We start from the raw sequence: 27,040 nt of genomic DNA on the forward strand, positions 1-27,040 counted from the left end.
GCGGGTTCAATGTCTTCTTGTTTTATGTTTTATGGTTATTTTGTTTAAATTTTTGATGGGGGGGGGATTTAAAAAAAAAAAGAAATTTGTCCGACCTACCGACCCTATGCTGAAATTTCTTGTTACCGGAAACACACTTTTTGAACACATCTTTTTTGTTTGGCCATACATCAGACGCATGTTTTTTTCGTATTTAATTGTTCGAAAGTGTTTCAAATTTTCAAAATAAATTTGTTCATTTTATCAAAAGTACTGTATTTTAATTCGTAATTTTGGGAATTAATACAAATAAAACGAATTTGGGTATTGAGGTATTTTATGCAAGTACAGTATTGATGGAGAATAGACAAACACAATGGTATCACGTTTAAAAGTTTCATTTTGTTACATGCTTGATTGACCTCGAGCGCGTGTGTTTATACAGCTGGTACACAATGGAGCACAGAGAATCAGGGGTCAGTTTGAGGCGAATGGAGCCAAGGCGCTTGTTAACTGATAAGTTAGGAAGAAAGATTCAACTTTGGGCGGATAGGGACGACAGAATACGCTCCAGCATAATAAAATGTCCTTGAGCAAAAGTTACAGATGTATCAGTTCATGGGAAGATTGTACCAGGAAAGTGTCTTGGACTCCAGGTGTCCACTAAGGGGCATATCATTGGGGCCGGCCGAGGGGCGTGGTATGTAAATGAAGAAGGGAATGTTTTTCAGATATGTTACTTGTAATTTGCATAAACTGTCAATAAAGGCCAGCATGAGTTCGGGTTTTCGGTTTGAGAAGCGAGCACGAGTTAGTGCAGCTTCAAGAATCGTACCTCCTGCCTGGTAGTGAAAGACAATCTGTTCCTGGTCGAGTCTCTGTTCAACTGTCCAAGTGAGAATCTCTGACAAGTATCAAAGTCAAAATTTGTGATTCATGACAAAACTACAACATAGTGTAGGTGAAATCCGTTTGCCGTTGTTTGCCATATATCAAGAAAGGATCCCCGTGAAAGGCAATCACCGAATCACGAATCATTCACTCCAAACATTGCCAAAAGCAAAGTTTCAAAGCTTGGATGGTATCAGAGAAAAAAAGAAAAACTAATCCAAGAAGGTAAAAAAGACCAAACTAAAAACGAGATTTGTCTTTGTAAAGCAAAGGGCGATAAATACCGGACATCACCCACCCCTAAATGCAAAATGGGAGGTAACTTCCTCTTTCCCTAATTCGAGATTGAATTCTTTGATATAATGTTATAGCAAAGCATTCTAAAATGACCAGGTTTCAATTTCAACAAGGGACAATTTTCCCTATTCATATTCGTTGGTATGACTTGATTTTCGATCTTAGGTACATTATATTGATAAACAGTATCTATACACACCAGCAATCCAAAATATAGTTGGGCGATAGTAACACACAGTAAGCACCTTTCATTTCGTGCATAAAAATGAGCAGATAAAGAAAGCACTTTTCTGAGAGGAAATTCTCCGAACTTGAACGAGAGTGCCCCGTCCTCACCGTAGCCTCCAAAGAATAAATCAAGCTCTTCTCTGGTTGACAACAGCTCTTTTGTTTACATGTCATGTGAAAAAAACTGGTTCAATTTTCACTGCATTTACGGTTTCTCTCAAGGGAAAGGTCAAAACATTTTTGATTTTAAGAGGGAAAAAATCACACTTATCTCTTTGTCTGTCATAACAGAAGAGAAAGAGGAAGGAGGACATGATCACACAGACGAGTGTTGTCAAGATATTGGAATTTCCAACTTCCAAACAAATGCTCGACGGAGACCCTGCCCACTGGGGGAGGTGAATTCAAACCCAACATGGAAAGTGGTAAGTGTTGTATTGTAACGTACAAACCATACGTCAAGTGAATGTAAACAGAGGACACACACAAGCACATCTTTGGCAGCTTGAACAACGTAAAGCCTTTTAGCAGATTGTTCATCTTGTGGCACGAACTGGTTTGTAGGAGCGTCAACTCTGATTTGAACCATCACCAAGTGGCTTCAAGAACCTGTGACGTGATCATGACACCAGGCTTGTTGGCTTGGTAACCACTAACCACCACAACATGCAAAGAACTGTGGTGGTGACTATACTCACTATGAGCAAACGAGAGTAAAAAGTGGTTTTCACCTTTCATAGTCATGTGATGACACTGGTCAACAGCAAATTTTATGTGCCCTAAACTTATTATTGACACTGATTCGAGAAATTTCTTCTTTTTTGTCCCTAGCACATCAGGTTTTTGACATATTTTCATTTTTGGCTTTTAAGATTGACGCGCGCAATATGGATGCTATCATGCGCTGGGATTTATAGCTACGACATTTCAGAAAAAAATTCCACCTGTTGCTGAATCTAATCCTTAATTCATAAATGTTACTAAAGACATTACATTATTATACGTATATTATGTTCTTGTTATTATATAAAAATGTATTGTATTATTGGATTGTTATCATCATCGTCATCAACCTGATGTGGGTGCAAAAAAAAACAAAACAAAACAAGGCCAGATTCGGAATCAGCCCCCCCAAAATACAGATAGAAATAGAAAAGTTGACTGACACGATTCAAAAAAGGAAGTAAACATTTGTTGACCCAATGTTATTTTCATACAAAAAATTATGCAAATCATAATGCAACGTTAGAAACTACAGTAATATTTAAATGAGGTTTGAGCAATTAATTAAGCAGCTTTCGTAGTTCGAATCATGTCCCTACTGAGGGTGTCTGCTTAATCTTAGCGATTTGCTTGATTTAGAAACTTTTCCAACCATTCTACTGCTACTTTCGAAAACTAGTTTTTGAGTTTAAAGGTCCATTTTTATGTTTTTAATTTCTTCATTATCTTTCAGGGTGCGCGTCTCCCTTTCGCCACATCACCAATCACAAGTTGAAACAAGAGTGGCATGATAACCATTTCGCATCATTGCAAAGGTTCCATTTTTCCGGCAAAAGCGCCCCGGTGGAACCCACGTCAAAATCCGTATGCAAATAATCCCACAATTCTCCCTGTGGCCAATGACGCATACGATTGCTTAAGATATAAACATAACATTACTTGTCAAATTCAAAAGGTTAAAGATTTTTTTTTTTTAAAACAGCACTTGTAAATCAAACGGATGCATTGTTTAATACAAGAATAGCATGGTAGCAAGAGTCAGCAAGATCGCTTGCTCTTTTTTTGCGACCTTGAATGGTTGGTCTCCACATCAAAAACTAACGTCATTGCTCCCAAGTCGCACTGAAGAATTTCCCCAATCCCGTGTCGAAAAACAGGATGAGTGACTGTGACACAGCGGGCCCTCGACAGAATCGTACCTGGCGACAGAGCACCCTGAAGCAGGCACAGCAGGGCAACAGTCTGGTCTTCCTGAAGGAAATTTTTCCTCCACTTCCATTGTGACGCCGCATGAACTCGCGACCGTACGGCGGAAACACTGAGGGGTGATACCCGATCAGCGCAAATGAATAAGTGAGTCTGAAAGTATATATTATTTGATGTTTTTTTTTTTTTAGATCCACCTCAATGATGACGCTGTGTGACCTCACAGCTGTCACATGGGGAATGATCAGTGCGAATATATGGCTGTGTCGCTTAAATCCCATAAATGTATTTGTAACGCATCTGAACATTTAGGGAGCCAGCCGCCACAAAAAGTGCAGTACGATTCCCGTTCACAAATGCTTCGGAGTGTCTTCAATAATAAATGGAAGCCATGCCTCGAAAGAACCGGTTTGCGTCACAATTTACGAGTCAAAAACTGCATTTGCAAAAAGTTGATATGAGCGCTGTCGTGTGAATGTGAACTCAGCTCACTTCACCACCAGCAGCAATTGAACAGATTGATCGTGAGCGATTCTTCCAAAAAGAGGCTTGTTTAATGCCATTGACCAGTTGAAGTTTGCTGTCAAACCAGACATAAAACAGAGAATTACACTTTGTGTATTTAAAGAACCACATAGCTTTGTTTAGGAAAGTCTGCTTATCTTAATGCGAACAAACAATGCAAAAAACATCTTAGGCAGGCTAACGAAGAGCATCTATGAAGCAATGGATATTTGAGCACTAATGATAGGTCAACAAAAAAACTAAATAATACTCATAGCCATACATTTATCATTTACAAAAAAAAAAACTAATATTACTGCAGTTTAGCGAGTCACTTAAAGTAGTTGTGCAACTCTTCTTCGTTTGTGTCTCTATGACACTACATCCTACTGCCCTGGTGTTCAAGATGCGCACACCAGGGGACCAGCAATTAATTATAATCACAAGGCACAAACTGTTTGTTTTATGTTCTATTAATTTAATGAAGTTTGTACTTTGTGTTTTTATTAAGTACAACATTATAGAGTGACACTACTAAGGTTATCGTTCCAAAATCTTGAGACAATATAATCTTATGACTTACTCAGCCGGAAGAGTTGCTGTTTGACCTTGGAGGTTTCCTGTACTGAATGTGTTTCAATTTCCCCATGTTGGATGTTCAGCAACTGTATGAGGGCCAAATGTAGACAAGGTTTCGATCTTGAAAATATCGCCAAACGTTTGATACTACTATCCCAGCTATAAATAAAGACTTTTTTAGAAAATTATGCGATTAACACTAGAAGAAAGAAGAGTGACATCTTGATGGTCGCAGTACATTTCAATGTGCTTACGTCTGTGGTCTATCTGTTATTTTAACCCCAAAGAAGCCATGACATATTCTAGGACTGGGCCAGAGATCATCATTATCAGCATGCTACAAAACAAAATCTTCTTTTGACTTTCATAGATTATCTTTCGATGCAAGAACCCCGTTATTTAGAGAGAGTTAAAAAAGATACCTGTGTAGATCAAATCTGTTTCATCTAAACTTTGTTTTTACTCAACCAAACTATAAAACACTGAGATACACACCATACAACCTCAAAGCCTCCAAATATAATACATAGAACAAGCATGGCCTCGAGCAGAGAGGAAACCAGTGACTAACTTATCAGGGCTTATCATAACATAAAACTTTCAGTGAGATTTTTGTAAACATTCAAGTTCCGGCTTGTCACTCATCTTTGACTGGATTTACGCTGCTGGTTCAAGTTTTCATTTTATGAGATGTATTTTTCAGATATGTTTTTTTATGCAGCCAAGTCCATACTGTCCATATGTTTTCGGCCTTCCTCTTCAATGAAACCATAATGGGGGTAGAATGCCAAAAAGCAACAATCACAGCATGGGTGGGGAACTTGTGACTTTTTTTCACCATGCAAAAATCAAACCTGAGGAACTGTGAAAACATTTCACCGGCAAAGGCTCATAATATAAAATAACAGACATTTGTTTGAGCCATCCATTTTCTGTCGAGCTTGTCCCCAAAGTAGCATGTGAGCTTCAGCCGATCCCAGCTGACTTTGGGCGAGAGGCTGGGTACCCTCTGGACCGACAACGGGCCAATCACAGAGCAGAGAAATAAAAGAAAACTAACAGTCACAACTTTGGGCTATTTAGGGTATTCTGTTCAGCTAACATGCAAATCTTTGGAATGTGAGAGAAGTCAGAGTACCTGGAGAAATCGCCTACAGCCAAAGGGGAGAGCATGCAAACTCCACACAGGAAGGCAGCTGAGATCGAAACCCAGAATCTCAGCTGCCTGTGAGGCAGATCCAGAGGCTGCCGCATTTGTTTGGTTATTGAATAGTCATATACCTTTTTCACACATATCTTAGTATGGCAATCAAAGTAAATGAAAAAGTTCTCTGCTTCTGTCCTGTACTGTAGATATACCATCAGGGTAATGTCTATAGACAAAATCTCAGATCAATACCTGCTACAAAGGTGCAATCTCTGCCATAGAAAGTGTAATACTACTTAAAACTGCAGACTCTTAAGTGTACAAAAGCATTTTTTTGAACTGCCAATTATATACAGTAGATCACCCGTTTTCATAACTTCACTCAATGGGGGAGAAAAGAATTTCTCTGTGCACAAAACACTTGCTTTTTTTTAATTAACTGAGAGTGCAAGGGTGAAAAAAAAAATCGTGTTACAAGACGCATGTCATTGTTTAACAGCTGGCAAGTGTTGGCTCCTACTTTCATGCTCCCAAAACAATGCATTCCATCAGCTGTGACAACAAGCCCAACCAGAAGTGCTAAAAATGACTAAATAAACATTATCAGTAATTGTTCTGATAGATTAGACAGACAATTGTATTAGACCCAAAACTGATTATGTTTTTTAGGCTGCGCCCTTCAAAGGACGAATTTAAAAACCAAGTGATGTACCATCGGTGCGCCCCGATCTTACGCTGGTGTCCAAATACAAGCGGCCTTCGAATTTAGCCTTCGTTTCCCTGGAGACGGCCCTTAGCGAAAGCGGCTTAGGAGCACATTTTCGTGGCGTACATGCCAACTCCCTTCTTCTATGCGTTTCGTCTTCTACACTTCGTCAGTTTTAACAACCAGGCATATTGCCACTATCTTGCGCCGGTACAGAACAGACAAGTGAGACAAGTGAGAATCGCTAGGCCTGTCCAAATTCACCACTATTTTTGTGGTCCACGGAGGCTTCATGAGGAAGAGACTTCGAAGGCCCCAGCCTGCGAAGGGCCCTTTGGAGGACGCAGATTATGAATTTGTACCCGGCAACTGTATTTGCATCGAAAGATAAAAAAACAACGGCATAATGCATAGCAAAAATCAGCAAGGGGTGATCCAGAAACAGCAAACAAGATGCTCACTGGCCTGTTATTCCACATTTTTCCGAACAATTTACTTACGCAAGTTCTGTCCAGCCCCCATGAATGCAAGAATGGACGGGCACGCGTACATGTGCAGTGAACATTTCCGAGAGTGATTTACAGTTAGAGAGGAGACATGCCATGCAGGTGACATTAAAAACAAATGCTGTGCCGAGTATTGTTCAATGAGCAAGAAGTGTGACGTGATCTAAACGGTCTCAGGGAAGATCGCAATTCCCAGCAGGCGTAGGCAGCGGTGTTTTGGGCATTATGTTCATCATGACAGCGAAGTCCGCGCTCGTAAATTAAGCTCCTCAGACACTGGACCAAAGCAGCACTCTCTTCATCATAAATTAAGGAGTACATACTGTATTAACTGCAGGATTGTCCATGCGTGTGGATCTGTCAAATGAGCACCACGTCTGTTCCACTTCCTGGTCCACCCCATTCTCCAAAGTGTATTTTGTGCCGAAACACTAGTGATGGGTCCAGCAACACCGATGCGTCGACGCATGCGTCGAGCTCACAGAGCAATCCACGTGTCGGTGCATGTGCTGCTTCATGACGATCACGTGACCAACACATGAACTGCGTCGACACAGTCCAGGCTGCGTCGACGCAGCAAAAGCCCGCCAAACTGTGTTTATAAGGAAGTGCGTCGAGCGACGCGATGCCGCCTGCCAAACAAGCCAGACCTCACCCTCGTTTGAATAAAAATATATATTTGGGCAAAAAGGAAAACACACAGAATATCAGAGAAACGTGTCCATATGACTTCGAGCGGCGTGTCGGCTAGGCTAGCTTAGCTGTTGTCGTAGTTCAAAGCTTCTTTGATATGTGACGTGGGTTGCGTCGGCGCCGTGAGTACGTGCTCGCGCTCATGCGCGCACAGCAGAGAGCAGCGGATTATCGACTGCTGAGGCGCGCTTCACTCGAGTGACGTTGCTACAGTGCGTGCATATTATGGAGCAGCTCCCGGAGAAACGCAAATTGTCTGCCGTGTAGAGCCATTTTGATCTCCTTTTGGAGAATAAGGTATTTATTCAAATCTAAATCTCCTTGTCTCACCAAGTGCCTCTCGGATCTTTGACATGTCTTATTCCATTCTAATTCAAATTAATTTAATGGTAACTCTTAGTTTACTATTCACATATTTTATTGCAGGTGAAATGTCGAATTTGCCATACAGAAATATCATATTGACAACAAAAGCACCTCTGCAACTACATCTGGCATGTTACTCATCATTCTAAGTTTGTTTTTTTAAACTGTTCTCAATGCCAAATTTGTTTGGTTTGTTTGGGTTTTTTTTAGAAGACCTGTGGCAACATTTGGATGATGAGATAGGGAGACTGGGAAGAAGTGCAACAGCAGATGCTATACCTGAGGTCCAGCCATACCCGGCAAAAGGGGAAAATTGCACGCAGTCAAGACCCGCTGTTATAATCGAAGGACCAACACACTACTTTTCCAAACCTCTCCCACCTCCCAAAGCAGTTTCTCTGCACGCCGGCATCACCAGTGCCATGCGAGCAGGGGAAATAGCATGCAAGAAACGCAACAGACTGAAATTCAAAACACTGGAGCAACTTATTTTTCTGAATAAAAAATTGTGAAGACAAAGCCCACAAGCATCCTCATTTACATAATTTTCACCTTATTCAAACACATTGAATAATACAATATGAATGCATAGATGTGAATGATATTGTATGCACTTCCTCATCAAATCAGTCAGTTCAGTCTGTCAAGTGGGTTGCCTGAGCGATTTTGAAAGTCCAGCAGGTGTCAGTGGTCAGCGACACAGTATCAACACAGTGTGTCATTGTGTCAACACGGATCATGAGGCCTCATGGACCCATCACTACGAAACACCATCCGGCATTGCATCTTTCACATAAAAAGTCGAATCTCATTGGGTGGACTTATTTCATAGTATTGGCTGATAATTATACGGCTCCATTCTTTCAGGACTAATACTGCAGTACTGTACACGGTAGATGTGGAGTAGCTGTGTGTATTGATCAATGTGCAGTCAAGTCCAATATTTATACACATGTGACCGTTCGTTACCAAGTGATGAGTTTAATGAACATGGTGGCCAGCTATGTTATTTTTTAAATTGTAAAGTTATGAAATCTACATGAAAAATATTGAAGTTATCAAAATAATTCGAGACAAAATATTCACTTTACTTACTGCTGCAAATGACATACTGATGTCAAGTATCCAATGTTAAATACGTGCACAAGGTTCACGAAAAGTGCGATGTCGTGCCTAACGGTTCACGAGGCGCCAAAGCACTGCTCTTTTCATCAACAGGTAAAGTGAGCGTCACATATGAACGGGACAGGTAATCAACTTCGGCTTCAAGAGCTTGGACTCGTCGCTTGAGCTGTGTAAATAAGTGTGCAATAAACAGTGAGTGTGAGGTGACTATTCAACGTGAAGAGCGCGCACACCAACACTCACTCTCACTCACACACGAACCGCTGTCATGTTCGTGCCCCGTCTGACAGTCTTGACAGTCAGTCGGCGAGACAAATCGCTCGCTCGCCGACATCTGCAAGCCTGCTTCTTGCAAAAGGCACATTAGAACGGCAGTGATGGGAGCTTCCAACGTGCTGTTTAAACGTGAAACATTGATGCCCGCCCATTCAGCAGCCGCTCAATTGGGAAAGGGGTGGGGGGCGAAAGGGTCTGTCCAGTTCAGCCAAACCCGCGAGTCTCCATATCAACATAAACACGCTTGCGCGTGCACCCAAAAGTTGCCTGACTGTTTGGGCCGTCAACGTCATATCGGATTCAATCTCAGCACACGGACGCTTAAGCCGGCAGAGACACGAGTGACTTGACAAGTGAACACTCAGCAAGCGCTGAAAACGATCCCGATTTCAGGCTGCGCCTTACCTTCAGTTCCGCACTCTCCGCCATCTTGTATTTCTCTGCGCAGGCGTGGTTAGGAAGCCCGGCCACGGGGACGCGCACGGCGCTTCGCGAACGCGCACCCAGCCACTACGTTTTGCTCACCAACTCAACGCGATAATCGACAAAAAGAGCAGGTGTAAAGTTTTATTTCCAAATACATTTTAGTCGAAGTCATTATATATTCAGTTCATTGTGATTGCGGTGTTATTAATCTTCTTTTTTCAATCCACGAGTCTATTGTTTTTTTGTTTTTGTTTGTTTGTTTTTTTTTGCTTTATTTATTTGCAGTGAGAACCCAACCATCAAAGAGGCAAGCGTATTCCAGTGGTAATAATTAAATACCGGAAGGAGCATCTGTTTTTTTTATTATTCTTTCTGCGATCATAGAATAAATTCTTTCATTCATTCAGACACAACATGGATATCAAAACATCATAAAATTTCTTTGGGAATGCAATTGTCTCGTCGTTTTTATTATCACAATAATTATTATTCGGGTTTACACATACAAATCCAGAACTATGCATAGAACAGAATAAATTACTGCACTTTTCTGTATATAATTACTGTACTTAGACAGCAGTAAATGCGATCAATAAATGCGTTTCCTTTACGAGCCAGTAGGGAGCGCCTAAGACCGTCAAATGAAGAGCCCCTCAAAAAATGGCAGCCAGGACATCATCCTCGCTCTTTTTCTCCAATTACCTCTTTCCATTGCACCTGTAGTTGTTATCATTTGTCACGTCTGCCCTGCAACGTAATGCTTGTACATCACACATGCATATAAAAAATAATTTGCTTTGGGGCATTAATCTATCATCTAATCATTAATCACACAAAGATTGAGCCACAAAAGATTCTTGAGTGAAACAAGCCATTCAATTCAGTAGAACGAGGTTTTATTTTAACAGTATGTACAGTATGTATAGTATGTCTGTCATCTGTCACATTGTTAATAGTCATTGTTAGGACAGGTTTATGTGACCACATATGTTTATACGGGTTTATAAATAACCCCAGCACATACGGTCTAACAATGTCACCGGTGGTTAACACATGAGTGCTGAGACTGATGAGGTTTTAATATTGGCTGTGCAAATGCATTAAGCGTTCGAAAAAAAAGTGACACAAGTATAAAAGTATGTCAACCACGTACTGTGACCACCCCTATCTTATGTAACATACAAAGGAAGTGTTGCTGAAGCCATGCCAAGTTCACACAACACACTATAAAATGTTTAATTGTCACACAAGTTATAGTTAATAATAATTTTAAAAAAAAACATCTATTCCTTCCTAAATGTGGTCACGAGGGAGCTGGAGTCTATCCAAACTGACCTTGGTCAAGGTCGGGTTCATCCCGACAATTTCTAGTCTTCAATGAATCGAGCATGCATGTTTTGGGAGGAAGCCACAGTAACTCGAGAAAATCCACACAATTTGAGAACATGCAAATTCCAAGCAGGGAAGGCCTGAGTCAAGATTTAAATCCAGGACCTCCAGAGTGTGAGGCACACATCCAAACCACTAATTCACTGTGCTGCCCATTCAAAATATACGATACAGCATGGCCACAACAATGATGATCATTTGAAACTAGCTCGAGATGCATGATTTCATACAGTTTCATGTGGTGCGTTTGCAGGAAGTGAGGGGGGGGGGGGATGCGTGTACTTTGATCTACAGAAAGAAGTCATAAACAATTATATCAAGTGTTATTGCATGCCACTTGCAGAACACGTGATCCGGCATGGCCCATCCATCAATCTGTTTGGCACGAGCTCATTGAGCAATTTCTTGACAGCGAGATGACAGTGTGGCAGTGCACCATCTTGCTAGAAAAGGTAATCACCAGCATCAGCAGCTAAGTGTCGTGGAAGCATCCTATTGATTAGCATTTCCCAATATCATTGACCAGAAACCGTTTAGCCCTCACAGAAAATGAAGCCCTTAAGTTATTAAGGGCCAAACAACTGAAAATACAATATTGTAAAATAAAACATTGTTACTGGGGATCCACGGACTATATACTCACTGTCTCTGACCTGCCTCCTCACAGTGACCATGAAGTTAAAATAAAACCTAAAATATGCAATGCTTTTATTTTGAAAGTTTTGCTTCTGTTGTCTGTACCCGTGTGGATGTTGGTATACAAGACTTGTGTCTGCAGTGTTGCTAACTTAGCAAGTCTTTTTCTATATTGAGTGCCCTTTCCAACCTCTCTCGCAAATCTTTTTACCCAAAAGGGTTGGGCAAAAATAGCAACAGTTATCCTCATGTTGGCAACATTCTTATTTGTTGCACCTCGGAGGGAATAGTGCCAAAAAGGTTTGCCCTGCTAATACTGTATGCAAATCTACAGTTTTATTGACGTGTGAATTGGATGTATTATGTCATCATGGTATCACCTATATATCAGTGTCAATACTATAATACTTCTCGCTTATCTGTATATTTGGGAGTCCTGATTAGGAACGGATAATATGAGTTGTAGTTGGTGCACAGAGTCTATGTTCGAGTATAAAGATGTTCAGTGGAAAGATGTCATTTTAATGACCGCTTATAATTTTGTTTTAAATTTGTATTTCCTAATCGTAACAATATATGCCATATCGACACACATAGCATTTTAATGAAACAGTATACAATGCGCTTTTCCTAAACACATAATTAAATAAAATAGAACAAAGATGGGATGAGCATATTGGCTTGGCCCTCAGCATACATTCCACTTTCTCATGTGGCTATTTTGCAAAAAGAAGTGCCCACCCCTGATATATACTATGTTTGAAATTGGTTGACATATAAAGTCATGAAATCAGGAAGTGTATACAGTATAAATGTGTAATCTTAAGGGTTTGAAACCAGTCCAGGGTGTACCCTGCTTCTCACCAGAAGTCAGCGGGCTGGGGATAGGCTCAACCATGCATGTGTAAACTAAAAAAAAAAAAAAAAAGTGTGCACTCAGTCATGTTGTACGGTCATCACGCCTTTCATCTTTGTAAGTCTTCTTTGGTGTTATCAAAAAAAAAAAGAGCTTTCAGTGTAAAGTTTATTACGATAAAATGATCAGTCAATAAATGATCATAAGTGGTTATCATAGGCTTTCTTTGAATGACCACCAAATGACCTTGAGGAATTTATGTGATGAAAAACAACGCAATAAAATGACCAATTCATCAGTTGTGGATATTTTAGCATGCATAAAGAAAAGGCTTTGCGAAGGCAGGCATTCACAATCCACAATCACCGAACACTGACATTCATTGTGTATCACTTCAGTGACATTATGTTAGGCATTCACAATCACCGAACATTGACATTCATTGTGTATCACTTCAGTGACATTATGTCTCAGCATGAAGCATCCAGGGACTTGCAGCGGCACAATCAATATCTATTAGGACTCCCTTCAGAAGAACTAGATTTCACTATTAGATCACCCTGCTCCCCTGACACCGTGTCAAACATTATAAATTGACTTGCTGATGTTGGTGCCTAATGAAAGAGATCATGTTGAAGTCAAATTTACTGAGAGGCAAGAGGGTCTTATTCTCTCCGGCTCCAGTAGGTGTCAGACTAAGACTATTGACAAAAACGGGCAGCGCGTCTTAAATGTACGAAAGCGTCATGACACGTTGTGAGAGAAAATCTTTTATTGCATGATCTCAAACATACATTATGATCATCTCAGCAACTGTTGAAGTAAGTGCTTCCTTTTCAACGTAAACATCCTTCGTTTTTTTTTTTGTTTGTTTTTTTATAAGATGACTATTTGGTATATAAAGGACGACAAAAGCAGAGATGTTGCCCATTTAAAGTGCTTTACGACACATACGGTGGTACAAATAATCTGGAAAAGAAAAGAAGATGAATATACAACTGAAGTTATTTAAACAAGCAACAAAAAGCTAAAGTATGCCAGTTTTTAATTTTTTTCTCAATTATACATGCAATTGCACATTGTCACATGGTTTATAGTGTATTTAGTGCTTCTCCCCTTCCCCCCGCCTCCATTTTCAGACGATTTAAATAAGAGCAGGTGGATTCTTGATATGAGCGTTCCTATCCGATCATTGGAGTTTCAACAAAAAATAGTGGTGAAATAAATGCTGCTTTCTCTGAGTGTCAGTGTGTTCACTCATGTGCTAGAATCACCAGTGTATCTCTAGTGTTGGTGCGTGTGTGTGCGTAACTGAGTGACTGTGCGTACGGGTAAAGTGGTGGTGCTGGAATTTAGGGTGGCAGCAGAGGGGGTTTGAAGGTGCAGGCTCCAGTACACTGGCGTGGGGTCAACATCTTGCAGGAGAAATGATGAAGGGCGTCGTGAGCTTCTAGGAAGGAACGGGTCCATCAGTGAGAAACATGTCCTCTCTCATTCAAATTACTCGCTCGATTTTCACTCAAAATATTGACATTGACCCCGCCCCCCTTTTGAAAGCTGTGTGCCGTCTAGTGATAAAAAAAAGTAGCACATCAAATTAAACAAACAGCAACTTAAATGGCCTTTTATCTTGTGTCGTGTTGCAAGAGTCTTTCCCTATTGGTCCAACTCGTCGCACAAAAGCGTCCATTAAGAATAAAACGAATGAAAAACTAAATAAGGGATCGAGTACAAACATGCTGTTTGCCCTCATGATATTTACAGTGACCCGCCTGTGTGTACTTAAACAAGTGTAACACGAATCCAATCCTTTATCGGGTGGCTTTAGTTGCTGTCTCGTGCGTGTAACCGATACAGCAGCACATAATGGGCTGTCTATTCAATTTTCCAGGGTATGATTTTGGAAAGAATGACCTCGGCAAACAAAACAATGTGGTTTTGGTTTCACTTTTTGTTTTGGATCTGTCTATTCATCGAATCAAACTCCAGCAGAAAGATATGCTTGCAGTTGGAAAGACAAATAAGGGGCACGTGCGCTTAGGTCCAAAAATATTGGGACACTGACAGAGGAGCCATGATTTTTGCTTTTCTACTGTGCATGCTGCACTTTCAAAGGCTCAAATGTATCCAGACAATTGGTACAATATGGAAATATAACCAGAACGTTTAATACTTGGGTGAAATTTCTTTTGAGGTATTTACTAGTGAGTAGGATTCCTAAATCAATTGCATATTTAGGTGAAAATGCTTAAATTACAGTTGACACTTTATGTGACATTGTTTCAATTAAAATACTGCATCGTGTCGTCGATAAAAGTTTTTTTAAACGGCGTCACGATGTCCAAATACTTCGGGATGCAAGTGTCCATTTTACCCATTTATTTGTGTTATAGTGGTTTGAAAATATGGCTCCAAGTCGTTTCCATTAAATTAAAGAGCACTCATCTATACTGCTCCAAAAGTTGTGTCGTATGACGCGTAAAGCGGGGCGACACCAACCTCGAACAATCTGCAGCTGCTGGACCATTTCCTCTCTGTAGGACAGCTCACGCTTCATTTGATCCTGAAAATTATCTGAGGAACACCAGATATCGTGGAACTTTAAGTCTAATTCCTGTTTTAAGTGCCTCAAAGACACAAGACGATGATTGAACATCTAATTGAGTGTGGAAATGTCGAACTATATCAAGGTGTTCCTCTGCTCTCAGCGTTTTTACCTTTCAAATGTTGAAATTCTCTCTCCAGCTTTTTCCTCAACTCCATCTGCTCCACTAGCTGCTTCTGCAACTCCTCTGTCAAGCCAAACAATACACCAATCTCAGCTAAAAATACACTCCGCGCTTTTGACACTTCTTTGGAAACACTCGCACAACCGACCGCGGGACGCATAATAACGCCTGATTTTCATTGACGCGGAATTAATTTCACAGCATATTTGATGCGCTGCATCCGTGTCAAATTTTCGGACTGTCCCGTGTAGCAAAATAAAGTAAGATAATTAACGCAGTGCCTCGCCTAAACAACCAACCACAACAAACACAGTATTGTTGCTTATATTTCTGAATAGGCCGATCGAAATTATAAGGCAGACTGCGCACGTGTACCTCTCGAATACGTGCATAATGAGGTAATCTCTTCAATTTTCCCATCACTGATTTACAATATGTACTGGAGATATGCACATAAATAGATGGCAAAGCAAACCGCGACGTAGGATGAATTTACAACAAGCGTCGCCTGCCGGTCTCTTGAATGCGCGCGCGCGGTGCGCGCGCGCGCGTGCGTGTGCGTGTGTGTGTGCGTGTGTGTGTGTGCGTGTGTGTGTGTACGTGTGTGTGTGCGCCACAATTATTGTCGCACAGCGGCCGCAGGCTACACGAGGCCATGATATTTGGGTCTTGGGGTTTTTCCAAGCGTTCAAAAATAATTAGCTGCCACGCCTCGGGGTTATGGCTCTGTTCGTTAAAATATTAATAGCCTCTAAACGATTTCCTCTTACAATAATAAGTCCAAACGACCATGTCTTGTGATTTAGTGCGCAACACCTATGGGAACGGTTTAGCCTCAGAAGATGCAAATTCGCATAATGTGCCACATGATATTTAGCAGGGCAGATGCGTGCATTTTAAGTGTGGGCAGGGATTCATAAATCAGGAGTCAGCAACGGAATGATCGCTTTGTGTATAAATTAATACAATGAATGCATTGAATATAGCATTTTAATATTGATATGAAATAACAATTATTCTTTCTGCACATAAATGTGACACAGCAGTAGTAAGCGGAGCCTCTGTTGTTTTTTTTTTTGTTGTTGTTGCTGCCACCATTATTCACTTCTGATTTAGGTGTTTTCAAAATCTTTTACCTTTTGCCATGTTCTCCAGATTTCTTTCATGCACGCTAATGTCAATGCGTAGAGCTCCTTCAGCTGGGGAAAAAGTGAGGAAGAGTAAAATGTAAAAAGAACAGACGATATAGAAATTATAAACCGGCTTGTACATGTAAATACATTTTGTAAACATTTCAGAGCACACGTTCTATACATGAACATTCTTACAAATGTAATAATACCTTGTCTGTCCTTTTGGTCCTGATTGGATGTTAGGTTTTGTTGATAGTGATGAACTCCTGGAAATTAACAAAAAATGTATATATTAAAACACCGAATCGGGTTTTGAAAAGAAAGCCCTAAAAGCTTCATATGTGCACACACGTCAGGTAAATGACCCAAATAATCACCGTTTGATCTGCCGGGGCTGCTCGGCGAATCGAACGTCTCGTCCACTTGCACTTGGCAGTTCTTTTGCTGCGCATGCACCTGCAAAATGATGCAAACACGCACACGCACAGTGAACGATATGATTTCAACGTTTAACACAATGAAGGCCTTGTGTCTGCAAATGTTCAAACTGAACATCACCGTGATCAAATCAACTATAATTAAACGACAGGATGAAAGTGTGTTTATCTGGATAAATTGTAAAGATTTTTCAGGCGCATTTTTGCCACAGGGATTTATTAAAAATATAGTTAAACAGTCACAAGTCGTTTTACTGTACATGCATGCAAGCAATGATATTTTGGTTTGATTTTGAACAACCGATTCGAGCGTTTGACGAGACTATCGGTGCACATCCGAATTCGCATCATGTACGAGTTGAATGCCATCTTACATGATGAATAGGCGATGCGTCCCGGGTGAGCCTGCCCTCGTCGGACGATCCGGTGTGCGCCGAGTCCTCGGGTGATGCTGTAGCGGGGCTGCGAGGTGTAATCTTCTCCTGGCTTTCTTCGAGCGCCTGCGGCGCGGGAGACTCACGGCGGCTCCCTCTCGGCGATGTCCGGATCGGCTCTTCATCCTCTCCCCCCCTGTTGGATTCCACGTCCACGTCGGGGTCGTCGTCGTCGTCGTCTTCCACGGTATCTCTGTCCGGGGACATGGACCTATAGCTGGACGTCTCGCTGACAAAGTCCGGGGAGAGGTAGCCGGGCCTCACACCGAAGCCCTCTCGGGTCCCGTACAACTTGGCGATGCTCTCCGCGTCTTTGACGACGGGTCTGAAGGCGGAGATGTAGCTGATTTTCCGGTGTGAGGTGGTCTCGTCCTCGGACCTGTCGTCGTTGTTCCTGCAGTTGCTGGATGAACTGGGAGATCGCTCTCCCGCAAGCTGCTGCTGGTGCTGATTGCCGTCTTTGGGGGTGGTCGCACTCCTTTCGCTTTGGTCTGATAAGTCGAGGTCGGCCTGGCGGACCCCGCGCAGCTCTGGAGGTTTGGCCGGGTAGGGCGGCACGTGGAGGCTGCTCGCCGTGGGCCAAAATACGGGGAAAGCGGGGTAAAGGGCGTCCTTGGTAGCGGGCCAAAACACACCGGGGACGTTGCTCTTAGTCACATCTGGCACGCCTTCACTTTTTTTCGGGCACAAGCCGTAGCTGGCAAAACTATACGGGTGGGGTGGGAAGAGGGGTGGGGGGATTTTTTGGAGCATGCCAAAGTTTTTACTGGGAACCGGGATGAGTGGGTAGCTCCTCGCGCTGCTCGTCAAAGTGATGTTATTATTCCCCTGCTCCTCGTCGCACCGTAAACTTTTGCGCGGGACTTCCGGGGACGCGGTGCGGCCGAGCGCGGAGGAAGTTTGCGCTTTCATGGGCGACTGCTCCCTCGAGCTCCCCATTGGAAGCGTCCTCTTTCTGCTGCCCCCGTTGAACATGGCTTTGACATCCTCCCACGCGTGGTTGATGTCGTCCGAGGGCTTCTTCTCCGTCAGCTTCAGGTGGCGCCTCCACGAGTTGAAATTGGCCGCGTCCGGTTGCAGGTACTTGGACTCTGGGGTGCGATGCGAGTGGAAAATGAATTTATTCGGAGAGAAATACATGTTGCAAAAGGTGCATTTGATGCACTTGGCCCGGGAGCTGTTGTATCGGGCCGGGATGAAGCTGCCTCGACAGCCCCACGCACACTCGTGGGACACGTCGAAGGCGAAATTCTCGGGCAGCTTTGGGGGGCTGTGCGCCCCCAGAAAGGACTTGCAGAGCCGCTCGGCCTCCCGCTTGGTGATCATGCCGCAGCGTCTGGACGAGATGGGCATGGCGCCGGCGCGTCGCAGGAGTTCCAGCTGCACGGGGGTGCACTGCACACAGGTGATGCCCAATGCCACTCTGCGGTTGTGGATTTCATTGTAGCTGTAGTTCTTCAGCAGGGTGTTGGAGATCTGGGCCAGGCATAGTCTTTCCCTCCCGTCGATGACGAGGGAGACGATGGGCACCCCGTACAAGGAGGTCTCGCTCACTTGATTCGGTTTGAGTGGGCCGGAGAGGCCCGGCGCATCCCGTTTGGGACTCGGGGTGGAGCTGGTTTCTCTTGCAGGCTCTCGAAGCGGTCTGGTTATTGGCTCCATAACTGGAAGCCTGTCATTCACGTGTAAAACTTGAGTGACGCTGCACACAAAACAACATACATCATAAATAAAACGCGAGAACGAAAAACATAATCGCCCCGGGGTGTCAGTGAAATAAGAATTCGAATTATGCCAACGGAAGCCTTTACTTAAATTGCTGTAAAGAGAACTTATACATTTGGCTTCACTCCCCCACGCAACGTCCTTCGTGTGCTGAGGACTGGATACGCTGCTCATCTTATCTTCAAATCGGCTTAGCACTTAGGAGCCTACTACTTAAAGAGCCACATAAGACCTTTAGAGGCAGATAAGGACAGCAGGAAAATGCCGCCTGAGCTGCACCAATGCGCTTAGCAATGAGGAAAAGAACAAGTGTAAGCTCCTTTGTTGGTAATTACACAGATCCAACCGTGCGTCTTCGCATTGTTAATAAAAGACCAACCCAATATATAATTAAAGCATCAGCACGGATTAGCCTTAAACTGGCAGGAAGGAAGCGGGTCCACCTCGCCTTCACCCACGCATATTTACTCTTTTGCGCGCTTTTGCGCGGGCCTACAGGGCTCTTGGAAATAAACGCATAGCATTCAAAGTGTGATAAAAATAAGAAATCATACTCCAAAATAGGGATTAGGCATGCAACAAGCAACAAATAATAATTACATGAATAAATAATATAATCCTTACCTCTTGTTCAAAAGATGACACCCCCCAAAACGGCGGTAAAAAATATCTCAATAAATAAAAATGCACAGCAAAAGAGCAGCTAGGTCTAAGACAGTATAAAAGATGCTGCATGCGTTATTTGACTTTATACGCACACATGCTGCAGCAGGCAAGGCGCCTCCATCCTGTTGGCCAGCAGGGAGGTGAATGGCGAGTAGACAGCGAACACATGGCACCCTTCTCTATCTCCCTCTCTCTTTCGCTCACTCTCCTGCCCTCTCTCTCGCTCTCAAAATAAGCCTGCCCTTCTCGCTTGCAGTCGCGATGAGCAACAAAAGCCCGATTGGGATAATTGTGCGGCAATGACGCACCACACGATCAAGCGTGTCACGTACATTTTTAGGCCACAGCTGCCCGAACACTTTTATTGGGGCCCGTTAGAAGAAGAATGGGTGAAATTTAGGGTTGCTGAGGCATCCGTCACAATATTAAGCATATTGCACCATCTAGTAAGCAAAAGAATGGAGCGAGAATGCTGAAAAAAAATCAAATCCATCAATGTTTATTGTATTTATCCTCACTGAATTTGGTGCATCCTTTCCCATCTGATATTGTTGGTAAAATAAAAAGTGGAACTTTTCAAATGAACCTGGAATGAGTCAGAGCGGTCTCTTGAAGTTTCTATAAAAATAATTGAGAATCGCCGCATAATCATGTAGTAGTCTGGTCCCTTACTGAAATTTGCAGTAAACATTAAAAACGTTATTCACAAGTTGATGCACGTGACAGTTAAATGTGAGTCATGAACCGATAGCTCACTAATTCACGGCATGTTAAACTTGAAGCTAAATGCATTGCCAAACACATTTGGTTACGGGAAGGGCACCATACTCTGCCTCATATTATATTTGTCAAATACGCACTATTGCAAACTCATAATGTTAAGCGAAATAGCTTGTGTGTTTTGATGGAGACAATTTAGAGAAGTAAATCACTGATTTGTGTTATAAAACTGCGCTTTAAACCAAAGCAGCTATTGTAGTGCGTTCTGGGACAGTGTCAATACTTGAAAGCCCCCCCCCCCCCACCCGCCATTAGAAAATGCCCCATCTAGATCCCGTAAGGGTGCCCTCAGACCCCACATTGACAGCCACAAGAGCTACAGTGTCACTTTAGATTGGTCTACAGCTAGTTTTTCTACAAAAAAAAACAAAAAACAGACTGAGCTTGATGCGCACCGAGGGGTGCACCCGGAAAGACAATTGGCCCAGATCGTTTATCAAGTTACACCACCATCTGCTTGGCTTCCACGGCCACGCAAATCAAAATGAGACCTCACCAGTGAAGGGAAATGTGGCAGAGGGAGGGAGGGGCTAAGAGATGACGTTTCAAAAATGTTTTCATATGTATAAATATTAGCCCGGGGGTGTTGGGGGAGGGGGGGTGATTTGAGACAGTGTAAACATTGTGGACACCTGCAGCAGGTGCACCGAGTCAAGAGATCGTATACATAATGATGGCAAAGAAAGGCTTGAAGCAGATACGGTTGCATTTAATCCGCAAAATTGACTGTATGAACAATAATCCCGCTATATTGCTCATGCTCACATGATCACGAGTCAGTTTGAAACCATTCAGCTATCGGTCGGTAGTTAAATAACAATATTATTATTATTATGATCATTATTATTATTATAAGGCCCACATTGAATTGTTTTGCAGTCAGTGAATCTTTTTTTCTTCATAAATCATGTTTAAAATCATACCTGATTTTAACAGGTCAATTGAAGGATGAAAATGCACATTCCAAAATGTATCCTTTTTGGGTGATTGGGGTGGGGGAGTACACTTATTTTTGCTCAACTCAGCAGCTGCATGCAGGCTTCAACACAAAAAAAGGGGCTTGCCTGCAGGCCATGCAGCCTTGAGGCGGTCGTGGTCTGAAGCATGGGGGAGGATACGGTAGGAATTGACATTAGTGAGTACAGAGGGCATTAAGTAAAAAAAAACATCCCGTTTGTCATCAGGACAGTTGGCTTTTCATAAACATATTCACTTTTTTTTTTTAAAGAAAAAGAAATTAACACAAAGTAAAATATAAAGGTTGCGTGACAGTCACTTATTCACTTAGACGTGTCACAGGAAAAAAAATAAAATCAAACAAAACTTCAATTTATGAGTCAGTGGACATAACTCACCAGCCACAACATTAGGTACTCCTATACGCAATTCACTGACATGCAAAATACACGATGCAAGTTTTGACTGACAACGTCGGAGACGCAGCTTTAACAGTGTGTGTATTTTTGCATTCACAAAGGAGGACCCGTTGCTAAAAAATGCCACCTCTCTGACAGTGTCAATTCAGAGTGTGCATTATTATCTTTGTAAAATCGGATATGTGGATTTCATTAGATGGTGCGAGTGAGTATATCGCTCTCTGAATATGCAAAAACCAGTGGACAGTTTTAAACTGGAAATCATGACGTCATTGGTGCTTTGATGGCGACTGGCAGCACATTTTGGACATATCTGCTGACATGTTTGGGTGACTGTACACGAGGAAGACTGATGAATTTTACACAATTGACGCAAGCTAGCGAAGCTGCGTCCTCATCCCCTCTTAGAATATTGATGTCTAAAACATGATCCTTGATCTCGTCTTTCACCATCAAGAGGTTTCCCTGCCGCCCCCAGCAATAATTACAATTTTACACTGTAATTATTCCTCTCCTCTTAATTATTTACACGGCCCGGCTCAGTGCAGCCGTTGTGGCTGCTTATTCCGCTGGAAACATGAGCTGACTCGGCCGCCGCGCCGCGTGCAACCGGGAGTTTTTAATGAGACATTTAAGCAGTCGTTTTTGGCGAGACAATTATTATTTCTGTTTGATACAAATGAGCGGGGCCTCGCGGACAGACGTCCGATTGTCCAAACAAACCGGTAGCGTGAAATTTTCATACGTGCATGCGTGGTTGAACGACGCAAAGCGGGCCGATCCATGTTGGTTGAGGGATTACTTTACGCATGGCGGATGACATCAACGCATTTTACTCACCTGTTGCATTTGTGTGCTCCCTAACATTTTCTTTTAGATGAAATGAAGGACTATCCCATTATTAGATATTTTTTAATATTCATCATTAAGTGGGTACACGAATCTTAAACTACTTTGAATATTTGCCTTGATCACGGATGAGTGCGTTTGATTACTTTTGTCATTTGAAGGGTGTATGACTTTCAATTCTAAACTTTTCAAAAAAGCAGCAGTGTAGGTCATTTGCATCTCTTTGCGATCAACGAGCCCCGATTTCTCCAAATGCAACGTGTAGACTTCCGTTATTCTGAGAGCCGAAATCAGATTGCATGCGTTTATTAGTCAGTGCGCGGGACAAGTGGTGCCCATCTTGGTGTGATTTTTTTTTTTTTTAGCTTTAACTGATGACGTAGACTCAATACTCGTAGAGTTGACTTCTCTAAGTAAGCATAGTAGAGTAAACAGACAAGTCAGACGGGGCAGCTTTAATAAGAGTAGCAACTGAGGCCAAATGTTTTATAATTAACAGTTGTATCAGCACCCTATAAAAGCGTGATCCTATAAATCCCATTTTAGAGAGCAATCAATTCTCCTCTTGGACTAAAGGGCCTATTGATCCCTCTGTGCTCAGCCTTTTTTTTTGTTTCCAGTGAATAGAGCATTTCGATTGCAGTTTTTTTTTTCTTATCGGAGCAAAGATTCCGCCGAGAGCAAAGCGATGGCTCGAAAATTAAACGGTGACACTTTAATTACAGGGCATTGATAAAGGGATGTGGCTAATGGCAGGACGCGGGACACCCACTCATTGTCCCGCTTGACGTACTAATCAAGTCGGACTGACGCGCGGGAAGGAGGGAGGGGTGGAAAAGGTCACCACCCCATTCAAAGGAGATCGCTGGGAATTCGGGAATATGAAGCCAAATGAAGACGCATCTTCAAACAATGCGCGCTCAATATCACCAGATGAGATCATGCGGCGCATCCACATTCTCAATGCGAAACGTTTAGCACTATAGGTCACTTCAAGCAGACCCATAGATCATCTGTTGAGGGAAATTACGCGTGGCAGATGGAGTTGTCACATACGCGCGCGCATGCACACGTTTGCAGTCGATTTAAATCACACCACGTGATTGACACTTCCGCCCCAAGACCACTTGTAAGAGGGAAGCGCACCGTGCACCATTTGAACTGAACATTTGACAGTACTTGACATTGCGGATTATCAAGCACAGTGTTGATATCATCTTGCATTTGCAAGTCAGACTACATTAGTCAGACAAATACATAGCTTTTATGTTTAAGAAAAGAGGTGACACATATATGGCTGGTGGGCCAGTAATGGTCCACAAAAGCATGTGATCCGGCCCACCATGCAATTAAAAAAGAAATCAAAGCTCAGGAACAGTTATGAACTTTTAACATTGCGAGGTTGATTGTTGCATCACCATTGTTTTCTAAATTTAGTGAAACCCTTTCATTAGAATAATGATATAATATAAACAAAAAAAGGCCTGTGAAAGAAAAAAGGTTGCCGACCCCTGGTAAAGTGTCATGTACAAGTGAGAGCTCCCTTCATCCAAGAGGACCTAATACTGGGTGCTGCCGATCTTAAAACTAAATGGTAATTTGCTGTATTACTGATTATGTTACTCCATCAAAGTGACTGCAGTGAAAAGTACCGTATTTTCCGCACTAAAAGGAGCACCTAAAAGCCTTCCATTTTCTTAAAAGCTCACAGCGTGCCTTAAAATCCGATGCGCCTTGCGTATGGTCATTACGGTAATATTTCGACCCCAAAATGGCTCCTTGCTCAAGACATGCTGACAACGCAAAGTTCAAACTTAAGGCGATCGGTTACGCAGTTGAACATGGAAATAGAGCAGCGGCAAGAAAGTTCAACGTTAACGAGTGAATGTCATAACTTGCTGTTGGTTAAGTGAACTGTGTCGCTTCTTTATGAATTAAGTTTTACTGACATCTGATCGTTCTGTTGGCATTTCCTTGATCATAGCTCTATCTAGTGGATGCATTGTACATTGCGTCTTATAATGCGTTGCGCCCAATGTATGAAAAAAATTACAATATAGGCCATTCATTGAAGGTGCGCCTCATAATCCAGTGCACCTTTTAGTGTGGAACATACGGTAATCAAAATACTGTGATATGTAATAGTTTCTTAAAAACCATGTGTCCTCCCTTCATCAAAGTGCACAATTTCGTGCAAATTCATAACTTGCATGTGTGTGATAATGCAGGTTTGTCTTACACATTTACATTTATTAGCAACTTTAGTCAAGAAGACTTTTTTGGGGGGAGAACATACCAATCTAACACAGAATGAGGTCTCGCACCTCAGTGCCTCCTTATCACTCAGAGTTACAAAAAGGTCTCTTCATACAAACCAACTTGAAAAATTACATTTTCTTCAGAATAGTCCAAACACATTTTTTCATCAGTTCTTGGGGCGAACCTTATGTTTGTTTTGGACCCACCTAATGAAAGTTTTAAAAAAACAGCGCAGGAGAGCGAGAAAGAGAAAATTATGTTAGTTAAGTGGTGCAAGGCCCCACCCAACGGCTCACAAAAGCTCTACACTGTGATTCAAATTTTCGTGTACCATAAGACCATTCAAAAAGACACATTGAAAATGTTTAATGTGTACTAGTACTTTTTTTTTTTTTTTTTTACTGTTTTTGCATGTTCCTCAGTGTACACCATGTACCTCCCAAACTGTGAACTTGCCCTTTAGAAAATTTACTTCACTTTTGCAAGCAATCAGCGTTCTTTTTAAAATCCTCATCCAATTTCTCTTTCGGCTCATATAACTTAAAGAACTTATCCACAGAAATAAAAGGTTTAGAACCACAACATGACATAGCTTTCCTAGACATGGCCATTCCTGCCTGGGATGGACGGAACAGTCCATCCGACTCCGACCGGAGAGATTTATAAGTCAGGAGAATAACTGTAACTGCAAATGAAGACTCCGCCCCTTCCTGCTGGGAGTGTCCAGTGGAAGTGGTCCGACAGTGCATGTCTGGAGCCAGACCCCACATATTCTGCTCTGTTGCTGATTCCATAATTGCATGTTCTTATAAATGTGGCTCGATTTAAAGGAGAAATGAATTGCATTTCCAAAAGAGTCACATTTATTTCCAAGAAGCACTGTTACAACAAATATCTACCATATACAAATGGAATTATGTTGTGCGCTACATTTTTAAGAGAATTTGGACATATTCTATGAGTGACAAGACACGTTCAAAACAAGGAATTTGTCTTTCTTGAAGCTGAGCAACTTGATGAAAATCCCAAAATACAAGTAATACAAGTCAATGAGCAACGATTGACTCCTTGCAGGTGGTCTGCGTGTCAGGGTCTTCGAAAACGGCCGCGGTACACACAGCTGGGTAATAACTTGAGCGCGTCTGAACAAAGATTCAGAGATGTATTCAGATGTCTACTTGAATAAATAACACAGTGTAAGGTCAGTGGTGACAAGGTAACGTTTTGCTAGCAGTAAGTAAAAGAAAGATGAAGTTTAAAAGTCCATACATATGGGAGTCAAAATAAGACAACAATGACATTTGTTAATTGAATGTTATAGCAGTGACTAAATTAATTAGTGAACTTGACACGCTCCAGAAAGAGACCCAAAAAGAAATTTGGAAGGTATTTCAAAGAAAAACAGTCAGCATTGACACGAACCATTTGTCTCTTATAATTAAGATTCTAAAAGGTCATGGTGTTAAAGCTACATCTGAATAACTGCTTCAATCCAAGCCTTTCATTTGCGGCTTACAAAAGGCATTTACAGCCGCCTCCAAAAGTGTTGGCAGAGTAAGGCCAGTTTCTTTAATTTTGCTGGATAGTCAGAAGATTAATATGAGACGAGCTCAACGTTTGTGTATATCCAGGTATTCAAATGTGGATGTGACATCCATTTCACAGTCAAAGTTAATGATATGAAAAGCTTTGATTGAATCAACAGCATCAAACAAAGACATTGCATGTTGCTTTTCCGATTTCTTTTGGATTGATTTCTTTTGTCACTGAACTGTTCCTTTATTCCCGTCACTCTCTTCTTTAGCAGGTAAAACACACGCTATATAGGGTTCAAGTCTGATAATGGACTTAATTGCTCTAAAATCCTGTTTGTCCGATATACTGCTGTGGAAAAGTTTAAAGAAGGATTCGGATATACAAAGATTTCACAAGCTTTAAACATCTTACGGAGCACTGCTCAAGCAATCATATTGAAATGGCAATGCAAACCAACCAAGGTACCAAGGCCATCCCTTGAAACTTTTGGCCAAAACAAGAACATGCAGGCCAGATGGATGAACTGCAGAGATCCACAGCTGATGTGGGTAAATCTGTTCATAGGACAACTATTAGTCACACA

General features: G+C 42.0%; 2 protein-coding genes across 4 annotated transcripts in view; both read right to left on the reverse strand.

Annotated features, from left to right (window-relative positions):
- LOC109514338 (E3 SUMO-protein ligase PIAS1-like) overlaps positions 1-9,686 on the reverse strand; it is a 69,606-nt gene extending 59,920 nt beyond the window's left edge. Inside the window, exon 1 of the mRNA XM_019867343.1 lies at positions 9,632-9,686. Within this exon, the coding sequence (XP_019722902.1) occupies positions 9,632-9,655 (24 nt within the window). The 5' untranslated portion in view covers positions 9,656-9,686. The remainder of the gene's footprint in view (positions 1-9,631) is intronic.
- Positions 9,687-13,459: 3,773 nt separating this feature from the next.
- LOC109514281 (SKI family transcriptional corepressor 1 homolog-B-like) lies at positions 13,460-19,824 on the reverse strand. 3 transcript variants are annotated; one of them, XM_019867218.1, is made up of 8 exons: positions 19,616-19,824; positions 17,207-18,968; positions 16,773-16,851; positions 16,605-16,661; positions 16,399-16,461; positions 15,251-15,325; positions 15,033-15,107; positions 13,460-13,983 (listed from the first exon to the last, which is right to left on the reverse strand). In XM_019867218.1, the coding sequence occupies exons 2-8, from the start codon at positions 18,926-18,928 to the stop codon at positions 13,886-13,888; spliced, it is 2,169 nt and encodes a 722-aa protein (XP_019722777.1). In that variant the 5' UTR covers positions 18,929-18,968; positions 19,616-19,824; the 3' UTR covers positions 13,460-13,885. The 3 variants fall into 3 exon arrangements, with proteins under 3 accessions (XP_019722777.1, XP_019722776.1, XP_019722775.1); XM_019867217.1 differs by lacking the exon at positions 19,616-19,824 and having other exon boundaries at positions 13,460-13,980; positions 17,207-19,219; XM_019867216.1 differs by lacking the exon at positions 19,616-19,824 and having other exon boundaries at positions 17,207-19,219.
- Positions 19,825-27,040: the final 7,216 nt, after the last annotated feature.

This window comes from Hippocampus comes, unplaced genomic scaffold, assembly GCF_001891065.2.
Source record: "Hippocampus comes isolate QL1 unplaced genomic scaffold, H_comes_QL1_v1.1 scaffold2, whole genome shotgun sequence".
In the NCBI taxonomy this organism is placed as follows: Eukaryota; Metazoa; Chordata; class Actinopteri; order Syngnathiformes; family Syngnathidae; genus Hippocampus; species Hippocampus comes.